The sequence below is a fragment of the Elgaria multicarinata genome, chromosome 7, assembly GCF_023053635.1.
Source record: "Elgaria multicarinata webbii isolate HBS135686 ecotype San Diego chromosome 7, rElgMul1.1.pri, whole genome shotgun sequence".
NCBI lineage: Eukaryota > Metazoa > Chordata > Lepidosauria > Squamata > Anguidae > Elgaria > Elgaria multicarinata.
The window spans coordinates 63,666,121-63,687,987 of record NC_086177.1 but is presented as its reverse complement, the minus strand read 5'-3'; the positions used below and the strand labels follow the sequence as shown (position 1 = coordinate 63,687,987).

At 40.5% G+C, this 21,867-nt stretch overlaps 1 protein-coding gene across 1 annotated transcript in view; it reads right to left on the bottom strand.

The window, feature by feature from the left end:
* The window catches only part of SPIDR (scaffold protein involved in DNA repair), a 218,445-nt gene that overhangs the window by 118,461 nt on the left and 78,117 nt on the right, over positions 1-21,867 (bottom strand). Inside the window, exon 8 of the mRNA XM_063130704.1 lies at positions 10,555-10,774. Within this exon, the coding sequence (XP_062986774.1) occupies positions 10,555-10,774 (220 nt within the window). The remainder of the gene's footprint in view (positions 1-10,554; positions 10,775-21,867) is intronic.

Sequence of the window (21,867 nt, the reverse complement as noted above, 5' to 3'; positions counted from 1 at the left end):
ATATTAATCAAATTATTATTATTTGAAATATTAACATACTTGAATTATATAAATTGCACTAGTCATCAGTTTAAACACAAGTAAGGCCAAAAGAATGAAGCCAAAACATTGGCTTAAACTTGTTCATCTCTAAAATATGAAATGATTTAGGCTTCAATTGGGATCTTCCAGCCCTCACCATAACGTGATGCAGAACTTAGCATCATCTAGCTCTACAGATGCTATAGACCCCTCTGGGAAATGCTTCCTCTTCAGTTTGAGTGTATGTGTATGCACATGCACACAACTGCAAGAGGGAAAGTGAGGTGATATAGGGTAGCACATAAAGAAGGAACTATGTAATCCTACAAACACCACCCATGTTCAGCCCTTCATTGCAAAGATTCCTTACCCCTGATTAAGGATTCCTTATGTTCCATTTTCTTCTTTACACCTTTATATTTTTTAATATAGACACATTTCTGAAATAAGTCATTCATTTAAGAGTTGTGATAAGTTGTGGTATTCTGGATTCAGAAGAAACAAATAGCATGAATTTTTTTAAGAGATTTTGATTTTCCAGAAAAATAAAATAATTTAGTATCAGATTGAACTTTATGCCAGCTTTATACAATGTATTTTCATAAAATCTTACAAAGTAAGAGGTAAAATGGGACTCCCAAAGAAATACAGTCTGAAAGGATTTTAGCAAAGTTGTTCTTCCTCCTTGCAAACTGGCCTGTGCTTGGAGGAGAACTGATTTTTCTTTCCTTTTTCTTTTTGTGTTATTCACTACAACAGTCTCAATTATTAGGAACAACAACTTTTCACACTGCCAAAGAAGTCAGCTTGCAGGAAGGAGGGGTTGCAAAGGGATGTGGAGTTAGGCTAAACAATTTATGACAGCAAAATTTTCCATGTGTATGCTACAGGGAAAAAGGTTGTTCAAAAAGATGCCTCAAAATCCCATGACTCTCCTGAGTCCAATTCCAGGGACTTGTGGTAATGCAGTCACATCCAACTTTTCGTGGCCCAAATTTAGTAAGAGATTTGATTCCCTTTAAATCACTAATGGGAACATTTCACATGAAGCTGTAAATTCCCAGATTCCCAGAAGTAAATATACTCAAAGTGAGTAAACATTATTTAGCAAACTGCCATGTCACAATTTAACTTAGTTGTAAGTGGGCAAAACAACTTGCATTACAGGGACTAGCAGAGAAATCTGATAATGATCACAAAGATGATAGAGAATCGGTATTTACTGTGAAAATAAATTTTAGACAAGGCAACAAGGATATTTTTTGCATCATGTGTCTCAGTTCCTTATATATTGTCGCCTCACATGTAATAGCCAGTTTTTTTGGGGGGGGGGAAGCTTGAACAAGTGTGAATACTATGTACACACACACCACTCTAAACATATTTAAATTCCTGACAACTTCGATTCAACTGCTTCCTGATTCCTATGCACCTTTTAGGCCTGGAACAAGACAGTTCAAGACACTAGGGTACCCTTCCCCAATTTGGTGCTTTCTAGGTGTGTTGAACTACGAGCCCCATCATCCCCATCAGCATGCTGGCTGAGGATGATTGAAGCTGTAGCCCGACACAGCTGGAAGGCACCAGGTTGACAGAGGCTGCCCTGGGAGTTTAAAAAAAGTCCCTCCAAAAATAGCCACCAGACTTTCCCAGATCAAACTGACCTTTGCACTGCTCCTGCCTATCTTCCCTCCTTGACACGGCCTTTGAAATGCAAAACAAACTTGACAAACAATCTTGTGCTTTTACCTTATGCACAGCACTCACACTCCCCATTCCTAATTGCACTACTCTATGTTGTCTACAAGTCAAAAACTGCTGATGGCCACACAACAACAAAAAATCTCACAATGAAGACCTCTTAATCCTTCATCTTGCATCTTAAGTTCCATTTTCATTTTCCTCTCCAAAAATATCTTTGCCTATGCTGTGCATTCTACATCCAGTTGGGTCAGAAAGACATAGTAACAATTTTGAGGTTTTTCTTCTTACAAGTTGCAAAGCAAAATTAGTATTTCAGATTAATATTTATTTTAAGATGAACCAAACAGCTGATCAAGATGATACACTAGTGCAGAAGTGGACAGAAAGTAGAACTCCAAATATTTTGGACTCTGACTCCCATCGTTCCTGAGAACTGACCATGCCAGCAGAGGCTTCTGGGAGTTGAAGTCCAAAATACCTAAAAATCTACATTCCGACCACCCCTACACTAGTGTACACTCATATATAATTAATAAGATACTTTTAGCTTTGATTTAAAACTGTCCAAAAATTTTGTCACCATTGCTATAACTAGAAAGTTACACTGTCAGGTTAACTGCTCTAAAAAAGCATGTTGTGACAAAGAAATACATCTGAATATATTACTGAAGTCAGTAAGCATTTTATTTGCACATTTCTTTATTTGAGAAATGATGTTTTTTGTAAACTAAAACAAAAACACATGTGTACTTCTAAGGCCTTGGTATAATAGAGTTATGATGTTAAATATATTGCTGTAATTTATTACATTGTTTAAACAAATCGTAAACTTTTTCACTAGTTATATGTTGTAACATTCTTTGCATACACAATAACTTAAAAAGGGAATAACTTGAATTACTTTTATAATGTACGGGTTTGCACGACACGACAACTTAATTTACCTGTGGGGGTTGTTGCATTGTAGGCACCCCTGGGTGCCTAGCTTGCTGTGGCTAGTCATGTCATGTGAATTCAGGTAGCAGGATTTGTTTGAGGATTAGAGAACCCTCAAATAAGCCTAAAACAAGCCATGGGTTACTTTAGGGTTGTCTACCCTTCAAACAACCCCTCCTGACATGGTTTGCACAAGAGGCCAAGCCTCCCATCTCTTCCTCATTGCAAGCAAAAACAATGAGACGGGTAGGCCACCTCAGCAGGCACCAAGAAAGGAGTCCTGGGGGCACACTGGTGCTCACAGACACATTGCCTACCCACATGTTAGAGTGCTATAGCATATTGTATATACAGATACTATACAGGGCATTTATTTGCCAACAGTTCTCATACATCAGGGACTTCAGCCCATACTGATTGATGCCACCTGGCAGGGATGCAAAGTGAGCAAGGCTGGCTTCCTGCTGTAAACATGAGGTGATTTAAGAGATAAAAAGTTTCTGCCTTTTCCAGGACTACTTTTGCTTCTCCAGCACAGCACCTTCTAAGGACACACACTTGACTAAGTGCACCACTAAAAGTCATAAATGTTGGAGTGGGGAGAATCATGGAATCAGAAGGACTTGAAAGAACATCCAGTCCAACTCCTGATTAAAGCAAATTCTTCCATCCACTAGCGCTACACAGATAACCAAATGAAATGGATTGAAATGTGCCTCAAAAAGTAGGTGAACTACAAAAAGGTGTTTAAAGGAAATATCTCAAGACAGTTCATGCAAATAAACTAGGTCAGCTTTACAGAAAAAGGCACAATTTCTCAGGGGCACTGAAAATCAGAGGGAGAAATTAGATAGACGATGATTCCTACCTGACACAAAGCATGGGGATCAGCTAGTGCCTCAGTTTGAACCAAACCCATCAGTAAAGTCATCCTAAGAGTACGTCTGAACAGCATCCTTTCCCTGATGCAACATTACATGTATAGGGGAAATCCTATTTTACTTTGAAATGGCACAACTAAGGCATCAGAAAGGAAACCTTGGAGTATTTTCCTATATTTTTCCTTTTTTCTTTTCTTGAACCCAATGTTTTTTTGTGCCAACAACTGCTCCTAGGAGTATTCTAGAATTCTCTATCTCTAATAGTTAAAATTCTTCTGAGTATTTGTAAATTCACAATTTGAAGTCTATTATACCATCAGCATTCAATTTCAGTAATTTGCTTCCCTATTTTGCATTGACCCCCTCACAATTAGTTGAAGAGTGCTATCATATTCCTTCCCCAGATTCAACTAGACCAAACTATTTTAGTTTTTGTTTGCACAGCTATTTTTTAAATTTTGTGATCTTTATAGATCTGGTCAATATGGCTGAGTGGAGTAGCTGCTGAAAAAAGTAAAACTGCCCAATCCACATGAGCAACACATCAAAGAAGTGCCTTACCAGAGATATGCACATATTTTAACTATTTTGCATAACCACAGCATTCAAGTAGTGTACTAACTGAGTTTTAGTTGGTAGACTTTGCACTTGTTCCAGTCTAAACGTATCTCCAACTGGACGACCAAAATTGGAAACCAAATTCCAATGTGCCCTTGTCTATAGCTAGTCTTTACTTTGCCCACTAATAAAGCCTCAACTAATTCATCCAAGAAGTGATCTGTCATCCTTGCAGCAAGTTCATATTGGTAGATCATAGTCTTTTCATCCCCAAACGCATGACACAATATTTTTTGACTATTCAGTTGCATGCATTTCTGTTACTTCTGCTCATGAGGCTACCCTGTTTATTCTACATAGCTTTCTGATTTCCCCCTGAATTAACAATTCTTGCTATCTTATTGTCATGAGCCCTCTGCTAATTCCCTATCTGAAGTCAGTAAGAAATAAAAAATAGAGCCAAGACAGTTTCCACTGGTCTCAACAAAGAAACTTTGCTTTTTAGCAAAACTCTCCATCTTTTTCTCTTTATCCAATATTTTTCCCTAGACAGATTTCTCTGTAGCAATGTTGGTTTATCTTAAAATGTCACTGTAATAATACTTGGCTTTTTAGTAGATAGAAAATATGATTTATTTATTTTTTGGTTTTTTTACGATGAAGAACTGTTTCAGGTAGCAGACAGGTCACTCATACTTTAAGGAAAAATAAAAATCAATGTTTATTATTTATCCATTTACTCTTGGCTGAGCCATTTAAAAATATTTTAGTGTGTTTCTATCCAAAACTGTATAAAGCAGAATTATCTTTTAACAGGGCCAGATTTTAGCTCCACCACTTCCTCATTAAATAAAATGTGGAATTCATAATGGGATTAAACACACATGGAAATGCTCTTAAAAGAAGTCATATATAATTGAAAGTTCTGTATCTAGCCTGGAGTTAATTCCTTAATATACATTTTTACTGACTTTAACAAAACTGTCTGCTATCCCTTGTTTGACGTCAAACGGACAATAACCCACTAGCCATTTCTGTCACTGCAGTATCCTTGGAATTTCCTCTTTTATAAGAGCTGGAAATTTTCAAGTCTGGAATATTCTTCTTGATATATCACTGCAGCATTTTCATTCCAGTTCAATAGCTTTCTCTCCAAATTAAAATAAATAAATAAATAGTTAAGACATGACATCTCACTTTAAAACAGATTGCAAAAAATAGTCTAGTTTATCATGTATGTCTCAGTTCATATATTTTGTCATAAGAAAAGAAAGTTTTAAATAAATTTCATTCCATTTGTGTGAAAAGTTTGCAGATTTTACAAGCTTCTTCTTTGACAATAAGTACATTTTTAAAACAGTTTTTTTAACATATTAATAATGGAAGGTAGTAGTAGTAGTAGTACTATTACCATATTTCGAACATATTTAGCACCAGCATGCAAGACTGCGTACAAAATAGAAGTGGCATATCCCTGTGACTGTAAGTAAGGAATCTGGGTGAGGCACCAGGACTTAGTCAAACACGGAAGCCCTTCTTTTTACAAAACTTAAGAATTTATTAGTAACAACTTAACCATTAACACACTGTGAGTCCCTGAATTATCTCAACTCCTAAATAACTGTCCAGCCGTTCCTGCCACTCCTGAGATGCTGTTCACTGTGGCAGGCTGCCCAATTTCCTGCTCCTTACAGCCATTCTGTCCAACATTGCCTTCTCTTTCTTGTCTTCCGAAAATCTCTCGAAAACCTTCCTCCTTTCCTTTTTCTTCTTCCTTCTCTTTTTCTCCTCCTCTCTCCCCTACTCTTCCTTCCAACCCCTCCCAACTGCCACACCCTCCTATTCCCCTCCTCCCGTTACCATGACAACCCATGTCATATCCCCTACCTAGAGGCCTTGTACTTATACAGAAGCCTTATCCCAGTAAACAAGTAGCCTTATATTGAAGGGGGGAAACCACAGCAGTGATGGGAGAGCACAATTAAGTAGGACCATCCATAAATCTGTCATGTTTAAAGAGGAAAAAGTGTAGCAAGTCTGCATACTGATTAAAATGAAACAAAATATAACAAGATGGTATGGGGTTAATAAAGGGTGACATGCTCTATGGTCAGTCCTGCAGCACAAAGCTCTCCAAAGAGATCTACTTATCCCTCAAGTCACCACTAATTAACTGGCTAGCAACTTACTCTTTTTGGTTTCTTTCTGAAGTTAACCAGGTCCATGTATTGCCTAGCCATAAAGACAAAACCAGACTCTGGATATATTAAAAACTATTTTAAAAACAGATATTGATCTATGTTTTACCAGGGTGGGTGGGGGTGGAATTCTCCTACTTGATACCTGTTTCCAGTTTGTATTATCCTACTTCAAGCTAGCATTGTTTAGTTCAGGTAACAATCTTTTGGATAATGGCTGGGCTCCTCTTGGAGTTCTATTAAAGCATCAAAGGTCCATCATTTTCACTTACTCCATTCTGTACTTTGTTAGATATTTTTTTGCCTTCAGCATATTCACAAGTGCAATTTTAAAACTGCAGCACATAGCAGTAAACCATATACCATAGAAAAGCAGAAAACTACGTTGTCCCAATTATCTCTCTGCTAGCACCTAACACAGTTCCATTCATAACTACTGTTCCAAGGTAATACAGTCCAAAACACAGCTAGCAATGCATATCAAGGTTCTTCATTCCATGATATGGGCACATACTACATAAGAAAGATGAAACAGTAGATGTTGGAGCCAACAAGGACATTTCCAGAGATCATGTGGAACAGGCTGTGGTTGGCCATGGAGCTTGTAGCTGGACCCTGGCTTTATTGTCTGAAGCTTTAAGAACTTTCTCTCACAGAAGCATGAGTAGCCTTGACACTCAGTTTTGGTGGGCCTGTTTGGTGAATGCTCAACAAAAGGAATGAAATATGTCCCTCTCCCAGGCAAAAATACCAGAGTGAGTACCATTCCATAGGCAGCAACTTATTCCTTCAACTAGAAAACCATGATGGCGAAAAGGACCCCAAAAGCAAGATGTGACAAACATGAAAACACAATACTGAAGACAAAAGAACCTTGAAGACAAAGAAAATATGGGGAAGAAACACAAAATAAAGAGTAGTAACAGTGACTCAGATCAATATTTTCAGGAAAGAATGTTTCCAGCGATGCTGCTGCTGCAATGGTTGAATACGAACTAAGCAGGAAAAGTGGGACCATGGCCTCTGAACCTGCGCACTAGAATGGGGGTAGGCTCCCATAAAAAGCTTTCTTAGTTCTGAAATGTTCCCAAATGAACCATCCAACTATAGGTTAACTCATCCTCCTACTGCTTGGAAGGCAGAAACGATGTAACTTGATTTTCTTCTCTGTCCTTTCCCATACAGGCCTCTCCTCACTTCTGTTACATGGCCAAGCTTATAGCAGGAGACTTATGCACTTACCAGAGGAAAAGGTAGAATCTAAGACTGTGGCCAGAAAAAACTCAAAACTGAAAAGTGAAGCATGTACCTTAGTGAGTAAGCATTGGGGGTAGCTACCTATTATGAGGGTGCAGTATTGGATGTATCTGCATGTCAACAAGAAGGAATCTTAAGTGTGACTACCAATGTCTTCCTGTTGGCTTGGAATGCATCAAATTATGAGATGTGCAAAAGCAAAGTAATAAGTGGGTTCCTTTAGGAGCAGGGAGGATGTTCTGAGCACCCTCCTTCCAAAGGTCTTCTTGGTGGACACATAAATGTCTATTCTGTAGCATCTTGTGGAAGTGCTTAACTACCACCATGTGGCTGCTCAGCAGATTTCTATTATGGAGGTGTTAGTGGATAGCACAGCAGATATGGCAGCTACTCCAGTACAGTGATATGTAGAGAGGTGTTGGGTTTCATAGACAAGAGAAATACATATTTTCAACCCACATAACAAAGTGGAGTTGGGCACTTCCTTGCAAAATGATGTGGGATGGAAAGATACAAATATGTTATTTGGGTCTCCGACTGATTCTGTTCACTGAAGGAAGATCTTCAGTACTCTTCTAATATCTAGCTTTTGGTATGAATGCTGTGAAGGGTGTATTAGCTTGGGCTAAAAGGGGGAAAGAATCAACTCCTGGGATCTATGACAAAGAGAGTTGATCTTCAGAATGAATGTGGGGTTGGTTCTGACTACTACTCTTCTTTTATAGAAAGTGATGAAAAGTTTGTTCATAGACATGATATTACATTCTGACACTCTCCTATAAGGAAGGTAACAAGAGGAAAAATTCACAGTGCTACTGATTTCAGTAGTGGGAAGGCTGTTTGTTTATTTTTAAACACACAGGATAAGGGGGGGAATGAAGGGCTGAAAAAATAGCAAGGAGAGAAAGATTTAAAAGAAAGCATAAGCTGAGCAGAAAGGAGAAGAGAGGAAACTAGCTTCAACTTCAAGAAAAGGCAGGAATGAACTAAGGAGGGGCCTCATATAAAATAAAACAAAATAAAATATATTATACTGTATTTTATTAGTTTAAATATTTGTAGTTTTATATTTTAACTGTGTTTTAAAATAGCTGTATAGTGTTTTAACTGGTTGTAATCAGCCCAAAGAACTTTAGTTATTGAGCAGATTAGAAGGTACTAAAATACATACATACATGGGCAAAGGATAATGGAGAAAAGGATCAAGTTGCCTGTTTCTTGCCTTCCAAGTAGCAGGTGGGGTTAACCCACAGTTGAATGCCTCCCACACCAACAGGAGAATGAGTAAAATTCCTAATTATCCGGCATCCTCTAGAAAAGTTAAACCAGTGTGAGCTGTATGTGACACCTGGGAGGAAAAGCACAAGTAGGGGACACCTCTGAGAATTTTATCAGGAGGAGGAGGAGGCTGTTTTGCACAGAAGAAGTAAAAGCATTACTGGAACTACAGCTGAGGCTTTACTTCTCTTTATCCTAGGTGACTGCTGCTGTCATTTTCATCCGTTCAGGTTGCAACTGATTTTATATTAGTGATATACTGATTTAAACTTCAAACCTGAGATCTGTGTTGCGCCACAATACTTCTGTACATTGGACACACACCAGTGCACAAGCAGCACTAGAAGACAGATTAATTTGCTCATTCAATACCCTCACCCCATGCTCCACTGTTCTCAATTTCTAGTGCATTATGTGTACCATGACAGATGCATCTCCTACATCTTCGTGCCACATTAAATTTGCAGCTCCCAATGGTATGAGAAATTGTAAAGCTAAAAAGGAAACCCAAGCCAAGCCATAGTAACTTAGCTGGTGTTTACAGTCCACATCGAAAGGAGGTGTGAAAAGCTCGAAAGGTGTCATATGTAGAATAAAAGTTAACCGGTGTTTTTTTTTTAATGTACAAATTAAAATAATCACCATTACCGAAGGAAACTTCAGGGAGGACTTGTATTCTGAACCTAACTCATATTAAAAGCCTTCTCAGTCCCAATATTTCTGAAGTTCTGATTATCAAACACTTACTACAATACTGTTAATATGGAAGACTGTAAGAAAGGATTAATTTACTTAAGATAACTAGCCTACACAGCTCATTTATTTAACAAAATGATTGTTTTAAGAAATAGGTTGTTGCTTCTCAACTGTATTATAAATGAAGACATTGGAAGCGAGCTAATCAGGTCTGCTTAATTTTGTTTTCTCCTTCAGAATTGTTTATAATCTCTAACTCTAAGGTCTTTGAAGGAGTAATCATCTACAGATTGTACAATTACATCTATTTTCCAGCACTGCTCTTGCAGCCAGTGACTTTGAATTTTGTTGAATTTTATTGTGGGGCGGCTGAGCGTCTTTCCCTTATCAGAGCTCTTTCCCTTCTGCTTTTGCAAAAACTTCAAAGGAAGAATGTAAAAGAGGACTTACTCTCTTTTTGATGGTAAGGATTTGTCTGTTGTTTTTTCTCCACATTGTCTGCTTGAATATCTATAACTTTTAAAATGCATACATTCTATCAAAGGGCTTTGTAGGAACAATATCCCTTATTGTCCCTGGTCTGATGAACTGCTGATCCAGGGAACTTGCCTTTATCAATGTGATAAAAATAGAAGAAATAAAGATACACAACTTCCAGAGGCCTAGCAGTATTTCTTTGATTTGCGTTTGCTTGGAGCTCCACCCGCCCCATCACCTCGCCCCATTAGGAGCTGAAAAACACAACAGCTGAAAAGCTGATGTCCTTAACTTTCATGCTGATCACCAGAAAGACCATCATAGTCTCGCTGAAGCACTTTGACTTTTAAAATCTCACTCCATTAGGCTTCACACATTTGGATTAAAAATAATTTTAATGATTACATTATTCTTTACACCTTGAAAACTATGCAGCACAGCCCAAGTCTCTTATGAAGACCTAGATCTCCTCTAAAATAATACAACAAGCTGTTCTTGTAAAGGAAGCACTTAGGCTATGACTGACATAATGTGTTCTTTGTACTTACCAAGGAGGATGGATATATATGACATCTTGTGGTGCAGCCTTGAGATGAGCTGCTGTTTCTTTTGCAAAAAGAACTTTAAGTCTAGGGTGGATGTCAGCAATTTCTTCACTGGAAGAACTGTCAGCACCAATCTGTTGCAACTGATGACAGACAGCTATGCAGTGAGTGCATTCTTCATACATTTCTAAAATCTTCACAATTAGTACACCAGATTTAACACCTGGAAGTTAAACAATGAAACACATAAGTTCTTCATGGGATATAGGAAGCACAGAAAGGATACATAGCTTTCTAAGAAGGTGTACAGATAAAAAGAAGTCACTAGAAAATGAACTTGCTTGCCCTTTTAAAAAAATGTATGGGTCTTCAATACATGAAAATCATTCCATCTTCTTTAAACTTTTCAACTGTTCATGCAGCAATCTATTAATCCTCTTCAAGATGCCCTTAAATAATATGTTAGTATTGAACAACCTTAAATAACCTTACAGTAAGCTGGACCATAGCCCAATGGTAAAGCACGTGCATTCACTGTAGGGTTCAATAGTAACGTCTCAGGTTCAGTCCCTGACATCTCTAATTAAATGTTCACGTAGGAGGTGGCAGAAAAGACCTTTGTCAGATACTCTGGAATCAGAATAGACCAGCCTTCCCCAGCTTGGTGCCCTTTAGGTCTGTTGGGCTACAACGAGTTGCTTTGGGAGGGCTCCTGCCCTGAAAGGTGGCCTAGGAATGTTTAAAATAAATTAAAATTCTTATCACCCCCCTGGGGACACTGGGAATTGCGGGCCAACACATCTAGAAGGTACCAAATTGGGAACAGACAATACATGGGCTAATAGAGTGCTATAAGGCAGTTTCTTATATTCCTATTTGAAAAGTGCAGCTCAACAGACAAACAGCAACTGGGAACAACTTGGTAATCTTACTATTAAGAAAGAAAGAAAAGCTAAATAGTTAGCTATTGGCCTTTAAAGGCATAAACAGTTGGATCAAGTTTACTTGAAGGACTGTGTCCACCCATACCAATCTGCCTGCACACAGAGATCAGCAAGAGAAGCCCTACCTGTATGCCTGTCTGCAAAACCAATTCAGTTGATAGGAATATGGGACAAGGCCTTTTAGTAGAGCCTGCCTTCCCCCCTCTTTCTGAAACTCTGTTCTAATTTATGTCCATAAGACCCCATTATTATAAGCCTTCAAGTAAAGATTCGCAAGTTTACCTTGGCCTATAATGAGTTAGGACTCTACTAGGATTATTCTGTATATGATATTCTCTGGCTTTAATTGTTATTCTTGATTTTTTCATTACTCTCATCACTGTTTTGTTTTGTGGTTTTAAGTTTTGCTGTCTGTGGAGGGATCTACCTAAAAGGTGGCTTATACTTCTTTTAAATAAATTAACGTTTTTGAGAGCCTGTTTTCCTCAGTTATTCTGGTAGAAGGGGTAAAACTGAGCCAAACACAGATGATTTTCAAAATATAATAAAGACTTCCCTAAACAAAGAAAATATTACCTAAAACCTACTTACAAAGTAATTCCAGCAGCCCAAAGCAAGAGAAGCCAATCCTTGGCTTCTTAAACTATTTAAGAATGACAGCAAAATTAATTTTAGTAATATAAATGCCAACATCAGTGAGTTATAATGTTTGCTGCTTGTTTATGCAAACAACAGAAAACAGCTTAGATGATGAGCAAAATCTGTGAGCTTGGGCATAGCTTAGAAGCCGCATTGCTCGGAAAAAAACACTTGACACTTGAAATATTTAAGCCTCAGAAGAGACGCATGAGTATGGTGTACCAGGGTTTCTGAGTAGCCTGAAAGTACAGCCAAGAGGGGTTTTAAAGCACCACATCAAAGGAGCTCTGTTCCAGTAATACTTAAGCATTGTGCATGCAGCTGCCATATCAATTAAGCCCTATATGATACTCATATGACAAGCCTCTATTACTTTTATTCTCCTTTTTTGCCATTTGCTTTCAAATACTTACCTATAAGAAAGAGAGATTATTATTCAAGGGGAGGGAGGGACATGAAAGACTGACGATGCTTGGAAAGATGCTTGGAAAGCGAGTCAAAATATAAAATATCTCCAAAAGATGTTTGTGGGTGGGGGAGTAGTAAACTATTTTCCTTGACATTGTCTGATTATTTTAAAACTGACTGTTGTGTTTTGTCAGAAAGTTTCGATTTCTAAACTAAATTGCAATCTTCCAAACTAAGGGACCTAGCCATTTTCTAAACAAAGCGGGAATATGCACCTAAAACCAAACATAGATATTTTGCAAGATGTTCCTGCACTCAAGCTAAAGTTGTCAAATTTCATTTAGTCAAAAAATACTGCCAATGACATGTGTAATTATAAATATGTATTTACTAATTCAAACAACTGCAAATTAGCTCTCATCAATTGAGTGAACTTTTCAGGGTGTACCTCAAACTCAGTTCAAATTTCTACCCCACATCTGTTTCCATACCTTTAGGCTTGCCCTGGCCCGGCTCCAGACAGATAAGAAAGTCATTGCATAAGTGATCAGACAACTGGACCACTGAGGAAGGAATCCAGCATGGCAAAGGATAGTCACAGTGCCAGTCATGTGTTCTGCAGGTCATAGCACAGACATTGGAAAAAAGACTAAAGTGCCACATATCCCTGGTATCCCCTTTCACATGCAATCTCCATTTACTCTGTTACAGTGGCATGAGCCCAAGACATGGAAGGAGGCCATAGCTCACTGGTAGAGCACATGCCCCGTATGCAGAAGATCCCAGGTTCAATATCCCACATCTCCAATTAAAAAAGATCAAGTTGCAGGTGAGGAGAAAGGTCTATCTCTCTAGAGAGCCACTGCCAGTCAGAGTAAATATTACTAGGCTGGACTGATCAAGTCTGGACTGCTATAAAACTTTCCTATGTTCCCAGGGTTATCCTAGCCAGTCTCTCCCAGCCCCATCTACATGACAGAGTTATATTACAGGCTGTCATAAATCAATCACTCACATCAACCTGTAATACTGGAGTACTCTGCAGAATTGTCATAAACCATACTCTTTCTTAGTCTTGGCCACTCTCCCGTCAAGTGAAGAAGGGAAGGGGTGGGTGTGGAGAGTTGCTGCAGGGCCTGAAGGGGGTGTGGCCTGATTGTTCTCAGCAATCAGTGGCCTGATTGCTGTTGGCCTCCCAGTGACCTCATTCTGTTTCATGACTTGGAGCTGAGCAGAAGCAAGGGAGAGCAGCTGGCCTAGCTGAAGTAGAAGCTAGAAAAGTAAGCCAGTTCCCAGAAAGCGAGTGAACAGAGAGCAAGCGAACAGGAAGAGCAAACAGGAGTTTGACAGGGGGAGTACAGAGGAAGAGGAGACCAAGGTAAGGGGGAGAAGAGAAGCCTCGAGGAAATCCAGGAGGCTGCCAATTCAAAGAGGCCGTGTGCTTGCCATGCGCTCCTGAGTGCTGAATGAAGAAGGGAAGGGGTGGGTGTGGAGAGTTGCTGCAGGGCCTGAAGGGTGTGTGGCCTGATTGCTGTTGGCCTCCCAGTGACTTCATTCGGTTTCCTGACTTGGAGCTGAGCAGAAACAGGGAAGAGCAGCTGGCCCAGCTAAAGTAGAAGCTAGAAAAGTAAGCCAGTTCCCAGAAAGAGAGCGAACAGGAAGAGCAAACAGGAGTTCAACAGGGTAGGTCAAGGGGGAGGCCGCTAAGAAAAAAAAAAAGAGGGGGGGGGGACAAAGAAAAACATAAAGAGAAAAAAACAAAAACCCCAAAACACACACACACAAAAACCAACCAAAAAATCTTATTTTCCCTTAAGACATACTCATATAGTTGTGTACCTTCAGAGAGGACAGGACAAAGCAAAGGCAATTCCACTATAATCAGAGAGGGGGGAAAACAAAGCTGAAATAGACAATATGGATGGAAAGGAGTCCTTAGAGGTGGTGACCTGCAAAGGGTGTGCAATGTTTGTGTTTCTGCCTGAGCTCAACATGGCGTACACCTGCAACAAGTGCAAGCTGGTGGCACTTTTGGAAGAAAAAGTGAGAGGACTTGAGCGGCGACTGTCCACCCTCCAAGGAATAAGAGAAGACAAGTTCTTAGACCGAACGGTGGAACTGCAACAGCAACAAGAAGCACATGAGATTGAACAGCAACAGCCAGCTGAAGCAGAAGTGGAGTATGCTGAGGAGAGGAAAACCAATGAAGAGGAAACTCCCTGGAAAAGACAGTTAGGAGCAGAAGAACTAGAAGGCATTCTGCACCGGTGGAACCATTAGAGTTAAGCAACTGCTTTCAGCTACTGGAAGATGAGACTGAAGGACAGTTTGCAGAGGAAGAAGTACAGGAGACACCGTGCAACAATGAACAAGAGGCAGAAGGTAGGTCAACCAAGAAGAGAAGAGTAGTTGTTGTGGGAGACTCCCTGCTGCGTGGGATTGAAACCCAAGTATGTCGTGAAGACCCATGGACTCGCCAAGTGTGCTGTCTCCCTGGAGCACAGATTAGAGATGTGACTGAAGGGTTACCCAAGCTCATAAAGCCCACGGACACATACCCCTTTCTTCTCATCCATGTGGGAACAAATGATGTCGCCAAGCAGAGCTACGAAGAAATCATTTCAGACTTTGAAGCTCTGGGAAGGAAACTGAAGAACTTTGGGGCCCAGGTAGTTTTCTCATCCATCCTCCCGGTTCTTGGAAGAGGATTAGAAAGGGAAAGAAAAATACTCCGGATGAACGACTGGCTATGAAGGTTGCCGATGTGAGAGTTTTGGATTCTGGGACCACGGGCTACGCTACTTGGAACATGGACTGCTGGCAAGGGATGGGTTGCACCTCACAAGGGCTGGAAAGAATGTGTTCGGCCACAGCATGAAGAACTTGAACAGGAGGGCGTTAAACTGAATCTTACGGGGGCGGGAGACGTAAACTTCGAGGCAACAATGGATGAAGGCCAATGCACCACAGTACAGAGAACAGCTCCAATAGTGCCCCAAAATAGTGTCCGTAACAATGTAGCAACAAAGCCAGACTATAAAACACATGGTCTTCGATGTCTACATACTAATGCCCAGAGCATGGGAAACAAACAGAATGAACTTGAACTTTTATTACATGAAGGCAAATACGACTTGATAGGTATAACTGAAACTTGTTGGGATGACTCCCATGACTGGAATATAGCAATTGAAGGATACAACTTGTTCAAAAAGAACAGAAGAAATAGAAAGGGAGGTGGAGTTGCACTATATGTTAAAAATACCTATCCCTGCACAGAAATACAGGCGGATCAGACTGGGAGCCCCATCGAGAGCATCTGGATTAAAATAAAAGGGGCAAGGAATAAAAAGAACATGATAATTGGAGTCTATTACCGACCACCCAATCAAGGAGAAGACGAGGACGAAACTTTTGAGAAACAAATTGCCAGTGTTTCAAGGAAGTGTGATGTAGTAGTGATAGGAGACTTCAATTACCCTGATATCTGTTGGGAGACAAATACTGCCAAAAGCGGCCCTTCCAAGAAATTCCTGACATGTGTGGGTGATAACTTTCTCCTACAGAAAGTGGAGGAAGGAACTAGAGGATCGGCAATCCTTGACTTAATATTGACCAATAGGGATGACTTAGTGGATAAAGTGGCAGTTGCAGGAACTCTGGGGGAAAGTGACCACGTCATACTTGAATTCTTGATTATGAAGGAGACAAAAGTTGAGTGTAGCCATACATGTACTCTGGATTTTAGGAAAGCTGATTTTAATAAACTCAGAACTATGATAAGTAAGGTCCCATGGCAAATGAGCCTAATGAGAAAAGGAGTGCAGGATGGGTGGGAGTATTTAAAAAAGGAAATTTTAAAGGCACAGTTACAAACAATTCCAACAATGAGAAAAGATAGAAGACAACAGAGGAAACCAATGTCGCTCCACAAAAAGCTTAGAGATGACCTGAAAACAAAAAAGGATACATATAGGAAGTGGAAGGAAGGCCAGGCTACAAAAGAAGAGTACAGACAGGTGGCGCAGAAGTGCCGAAATGGCGTCAGGAAGGCTAAAGCTCAGAATGAGCTGAGATTAGCGAGGGATGCTAAAAGCAATAAAAAGGCTTTCTTCAGATACTTGAGTAGTAAAAGACAGAGGAAAGAAATGGTGATTCAACTGCTTAATGAGGATGACAGATTGATAACAGATGACAAAGAAGAGGCTGAAGTACACAATTCCTACTTTGCCTCAGTCTTCTCACAAAAGCAGGTCTATGACCCCCCTGGAAAAAGTGAAGCAGAAGTTGAGGGGGCAGGATTACAGTTTGAGATTGATAAACAAATGGTCAAGGAACACCTAATTTCCTTGAATGAGTTCAAATCTCCAGGGCCCGATGAACTGCATCCTAGAGTAATGAAGGAGCTAGCGGAAGAACTCTCAGAACCTTTCTCTATTATCTTTGCAAAATCATGGAAGACAGGTGAGGTGCCGGACGACTGGAGGAGGGCTAACGTTGTCCCTATCTTCAAAAAGGGCAAAAAGGAGGAAGCTAGGAACTACAGACCAGTCAGTCTGACATCCATCCCTGGGAAAATTCTGGAGCAGATTATAAAGAAGTCAATCTGTAAACACCTTGAAATCAATGCGGTGATCACTGGAAGCCAACATAGATTTGTCAGGAACAAGTCCGGTCAGACTAATTTGATCTCATTTTTTGATTGGGTAACCTCCCTTGTGGACTGTGGGAATGCTGTGGACATCATATATCTTGACTTCAGCAAAGCTTTTGACAAAGTACCACATGACATTCTGATTAACAAACTAGCTAAAAGTGGGCTAGATGGAACAACTATTAGGTGGATTCACAGTTGGCTACAGAATCGGACTCAATGAGTACTTATCAAGGGAAACTTCTCAAACTGGGGCGAGGCAATGAGTGGGGTATCACAGGGCTCAGTCCTGGGCCCAGTGCTCTTCAACATTTTTATTAATGATTTGGATGAGGAGGTGCAGGGAACACTTATCAAATTTGCAGATGACACAAAATTGGGTGGGATAGCTAATACCCTGGAAAACAGAAACAAACTTCAAAGTGATCTTGATAGGCTGGAGTGCTGGGCTGAAAACAACAGAATGAAATTTAATAGGGATAAATCCCAAGTTCTACATTTAGGAAATAGAAACCAAATGCACAGTTACAAGATGGGGGATACTTGGCTCAGCAATACTACAAACGAGAAGGATCTTGGAATTGTTGTAGATCGCAAGCTGAATATGAGCCAACAGTGTGATATGGCTGCAAGAAAGGCAAATGCTATTTTGGGCTGCATTAATACAAGTATAGCTTCCAAATCACGTGAGGTACTGGTTCCTCTCTATTCGGCCCTGGTTAGGCCTCATCTAGAGTATTGCGTGCAGTTCTGGGCTCCACAATTCAAGAAGAACACAGACAAGCTGGAACGTGTTCAGAGGAAGGCAACCAGGATGATCAGGGGTCTGGAAACAAAGCCCTATGAAGAGAGACTGAAAGAACTGGGCATGTTTAGCCTGGAGAAGAGAAGATTGAGGGGAGACATGACAGCACTCTACAAATACTTAAAAGGTTGTCACACAGAGGAGGGCCAGGATCTCTTCTCGATCGTGCAGGACATGGAATAACGGGCTCAAGTTAAAGGAAGCCAGATTCCAGCTGGACATCAGGAAAAACTTCCTGACTGTTAGAGCAGTGTGGCAATGGAATCAGTTACCTAGGGAGGTGGTGAGCTCTCCCACACTATTTATTTATTTATTTAAGGATTTTTATGCCGCCATTCAGCCAAAAAAGGCTCTCACGGCGGCTTACAAAAATATTTCTTGACAGTCCCTGCCCACAGGCTTACAATCTAAAAGACATGACACAAAAGGAAAGGGGATTGGGAGGGAGGAGGAGGAGGAGGGGGGAAAGGAAAGCAAATTCAGGCACTACAATCTTAGTTGCAAAGTTCAGCAGTTACAGTTGACAGCAGGAGGGAGGGGGCTCTCAGCTGGAGCTGGACCCAGGCACGGTGGAGAGGTGCCTGGCTGCTGCTTCCTCCCTCACTGGTGGCCTCTAGATATCCCACACTAGAGGCCTTCAAGAGGAAGCTGGACAAACATCTGTCAGGGATGCTTTAGGGTGGGTTCCTGCATTGAGCAGGGGGTTGGACTCGATGGCCCTGTAGGCCCCTTCCAACTCTGCTATTCTATGATTCTATGATCACATTGGGTCTGTTCAGATGACATGCTAAGCCATGGTTAGGCTGCTAACCCTTCTGCAGCAAATGTTGAGTGATCGTGTTTAAGTTGTGGTTATGTAGCCACCATGGTTAGGAATGGTTCACCCTGTTCAAACGCCACGCTACACCATGGTGGTTAAGCATTTTGAGCTAAACTTTATGGCTTAGCATGCCCTGTGAACCACTCCTAACCATGGTGGCTACATAACCACGGTTTAAACAAAGCCACTAACCATTTGTTGCAAAAGGGTTAGCGTGTCATCTGAACAGAGTCACTGGGTTCATAATCTCTCTCAGCCTCAAATCACCTATTTTCCCGATGGCAATAACAACAATGAAAAGTTTATTTCTGCCTTCCTAATGCATCTGTCTTTGCTTCTTGGGAGGACCTGCTACTGCCAAATGACTGCAGCAATAATGTTCGGGACTTCTGGATTACCTCCTATGAGAAGATGTCATTCTTAATATTAATTAGAGAAAACCCTGGCGTCAAAAATAGCCAGGAAATATGAGATGTACACTAAGTAATTGTCAGCCTGGTACTCTCTTTATATCTATGGGTCAGGGATCTAGCAAGCTAATGGCCAAGATGATCTAGGAAAGCAAAGACTGCAAGATTCAGCACAGAAGCTATGACTAGGAACAAGGAAACTAATCTAACAGGATATTTCACAAGCAAATGCTGCCTCTTTCTAACTGAATTTATAGGCTGCATTTGGATGTCACAATAGCCCATGATGGATTAATAAGCTAATCACAGTAGCTTATTTTTTAAATAGCCCACGATCCCCTGCCACATGAGTAGGCTAATAAGCTACAGTGTGTAATTTGACTCACCATCACTCCTGTCCTGTACAATCCTCCCACCCGAGCAGTAGTGCTGTTTCACCTCTGAAGTGCTTGAAGTTTGCAGATCGAGTAAAAACTTCATACACAGCCTCTCCTAGTCAGGAGGCACCCAATTCACAATCAACCCCCTGAGTATTTACTGCAGAGCAGCGAAAATCCAAAGAGCACCAAAAAGAGGGAGATGCCTAAAAAATCTTGGTGGACTGAACCTCATAGCCTGCTGGCTTGGTCCCTTTGGCATGTTCCTAATCAGTAAGCCAGCAAAGAGCAGGGCTTCAACTGTTTTGACTCCTCTTGCTACACAGTTATTTTAGCCAGCTAAATAACCCACGGTGACTTCCACATGAAACAATAACCCACGATGGGTTAAATAACCCACTCTGCAGACCAGGGGTTATCAGAGTGAGTTATTTTGGCCAAATAAGCCATTGTGGATTAAAACATTTCCTCCAGACAACACGATAACCCATGATGGGCTAATTAAATCTTACATGGCTTGGGGCCACAATACCTAACGGATTGATTCTCCCAACACAAACCTACCCATACACTACGCTCAACATCTAAGGTCTCCTCTGGGTGGCTACTCTGAGGGAAGCTCAGAAGATGGCAACAAGGGACAGGGCCTTCTTGGTGGTGGTCCTTCAATTATGGGATGATCTCCCTGACGAGGATCGCCTGGTGCCAACATTGCTATCTTTTTGGCACCATAAGAACATAAGAAGTGCCAGGCTGGATCAGACCAAGGGTCCACCTAATCCAGTACTCTGTTCACACAGTGGCCAACCAGCCATCGGCCAGAAATGAACAAGCAGGACATGGTGCAACAGCACCCTCCCACCCATGCTCTCCAGCAACTGGTGCACACTGGCTTACTGCCTCAGATACTGGAGGTAGCACATTACCATCAAGGCTAGTAGTCATTGATAGCCTTCTCCTTCAGGGATTTATCCAACCCGCTTTTAAAGCCATCCAAATTGGTGGCCATCGCTACATCTTGTGGTAGTGAATTCCACCAGATTAAGACTTTTCTCTTTTCCCAGGCATTTAGCAGCATGTGATGAGTTTTAATTGATCCCAGGTATGCTTTTAGGTTTGGCTGACAGCTCAGTGTTCTTTTTAGATGTACATTGCCTTTGTATAGTGTCTGTACTATGTTTTTATGTTTTTTTAAAAATCGTATCGTTTTTAATGTTTTAAACTTTTGTGAACCGCCTAGAGAGCTTTGGCTATTGGGCGGTATAAAAACGAAATAAATAAATAAAATAATAATAATGATAATAATGGGTTATCATGATGTCCGAAACCAGTCACAGTATTTCAAGCTTTGCCCACTAACAAGCGGATAGAAGAATTTTCTTCTATCACTCATACTGCTATATTTAACAGGCAGTTATATCTTGTAACAAGACAAGTGCTTTAGCCCTTTTGAACAGATTAATGTTGGTTCTTGTGACACTGTCATATGAGAGGCTGGATTCGGTTGGACTTCTGTTCCAGGTTATTGGAATAGACACATGAGATCCCTTACATGCAGTAAGATAGAGGTTCTGAAGAGTAACTAAGGATTTGAACTGCTCTGCCTCTAGATCCTCAGCCTGCGATGATTCAATCTGAAGATGTGGTGATGACAGCTTCTTGACCTCTAGTATCTCTTGTTGTCTGAAGACAACATTCAGACTCTGATCAGACTGGGTCACTAGAGGCCTGCTTCTTGTGCTTAGGAAGATAAGGTTTTAGGTTTGGCTATGTCATTGGCTTGCTGCCTGCTCTTGTGCAAGCTGCTTGATCTCTTTGATCCTCACTTTCTCCAGGTACATAAAAGAAAAACACCATACGCCTTTCCTATAAGGTGCCTGAAGTTTGAATAAGCAAGACCTGTTACCATGCATAACCACATTTGCCAGATGACAAACCTAAGTTCCATAAACCCACTGAACACATTTATATTTAAATCTTTTGTTTTGAAATCAGCACCTTATCAGTGTACCTGTTCAAACTGTCAGTAGACTGTAAATTATCTAGCAATTATAATTGTTTCTAACTAATAAAACATTATTTGCAGTAAACAACAGGATTTGCTCCTCTCTAGACCTTTCCTCTGTTTCTAATCCATTCTCATTAATCTTGTAGTCACACATATTAACATCAAACACCATAAACATTTATACATACCACCTATCATTTGAAATATGCAAATGATGAAACAAAATTCTGAATTTTGGAATTACAGCATGA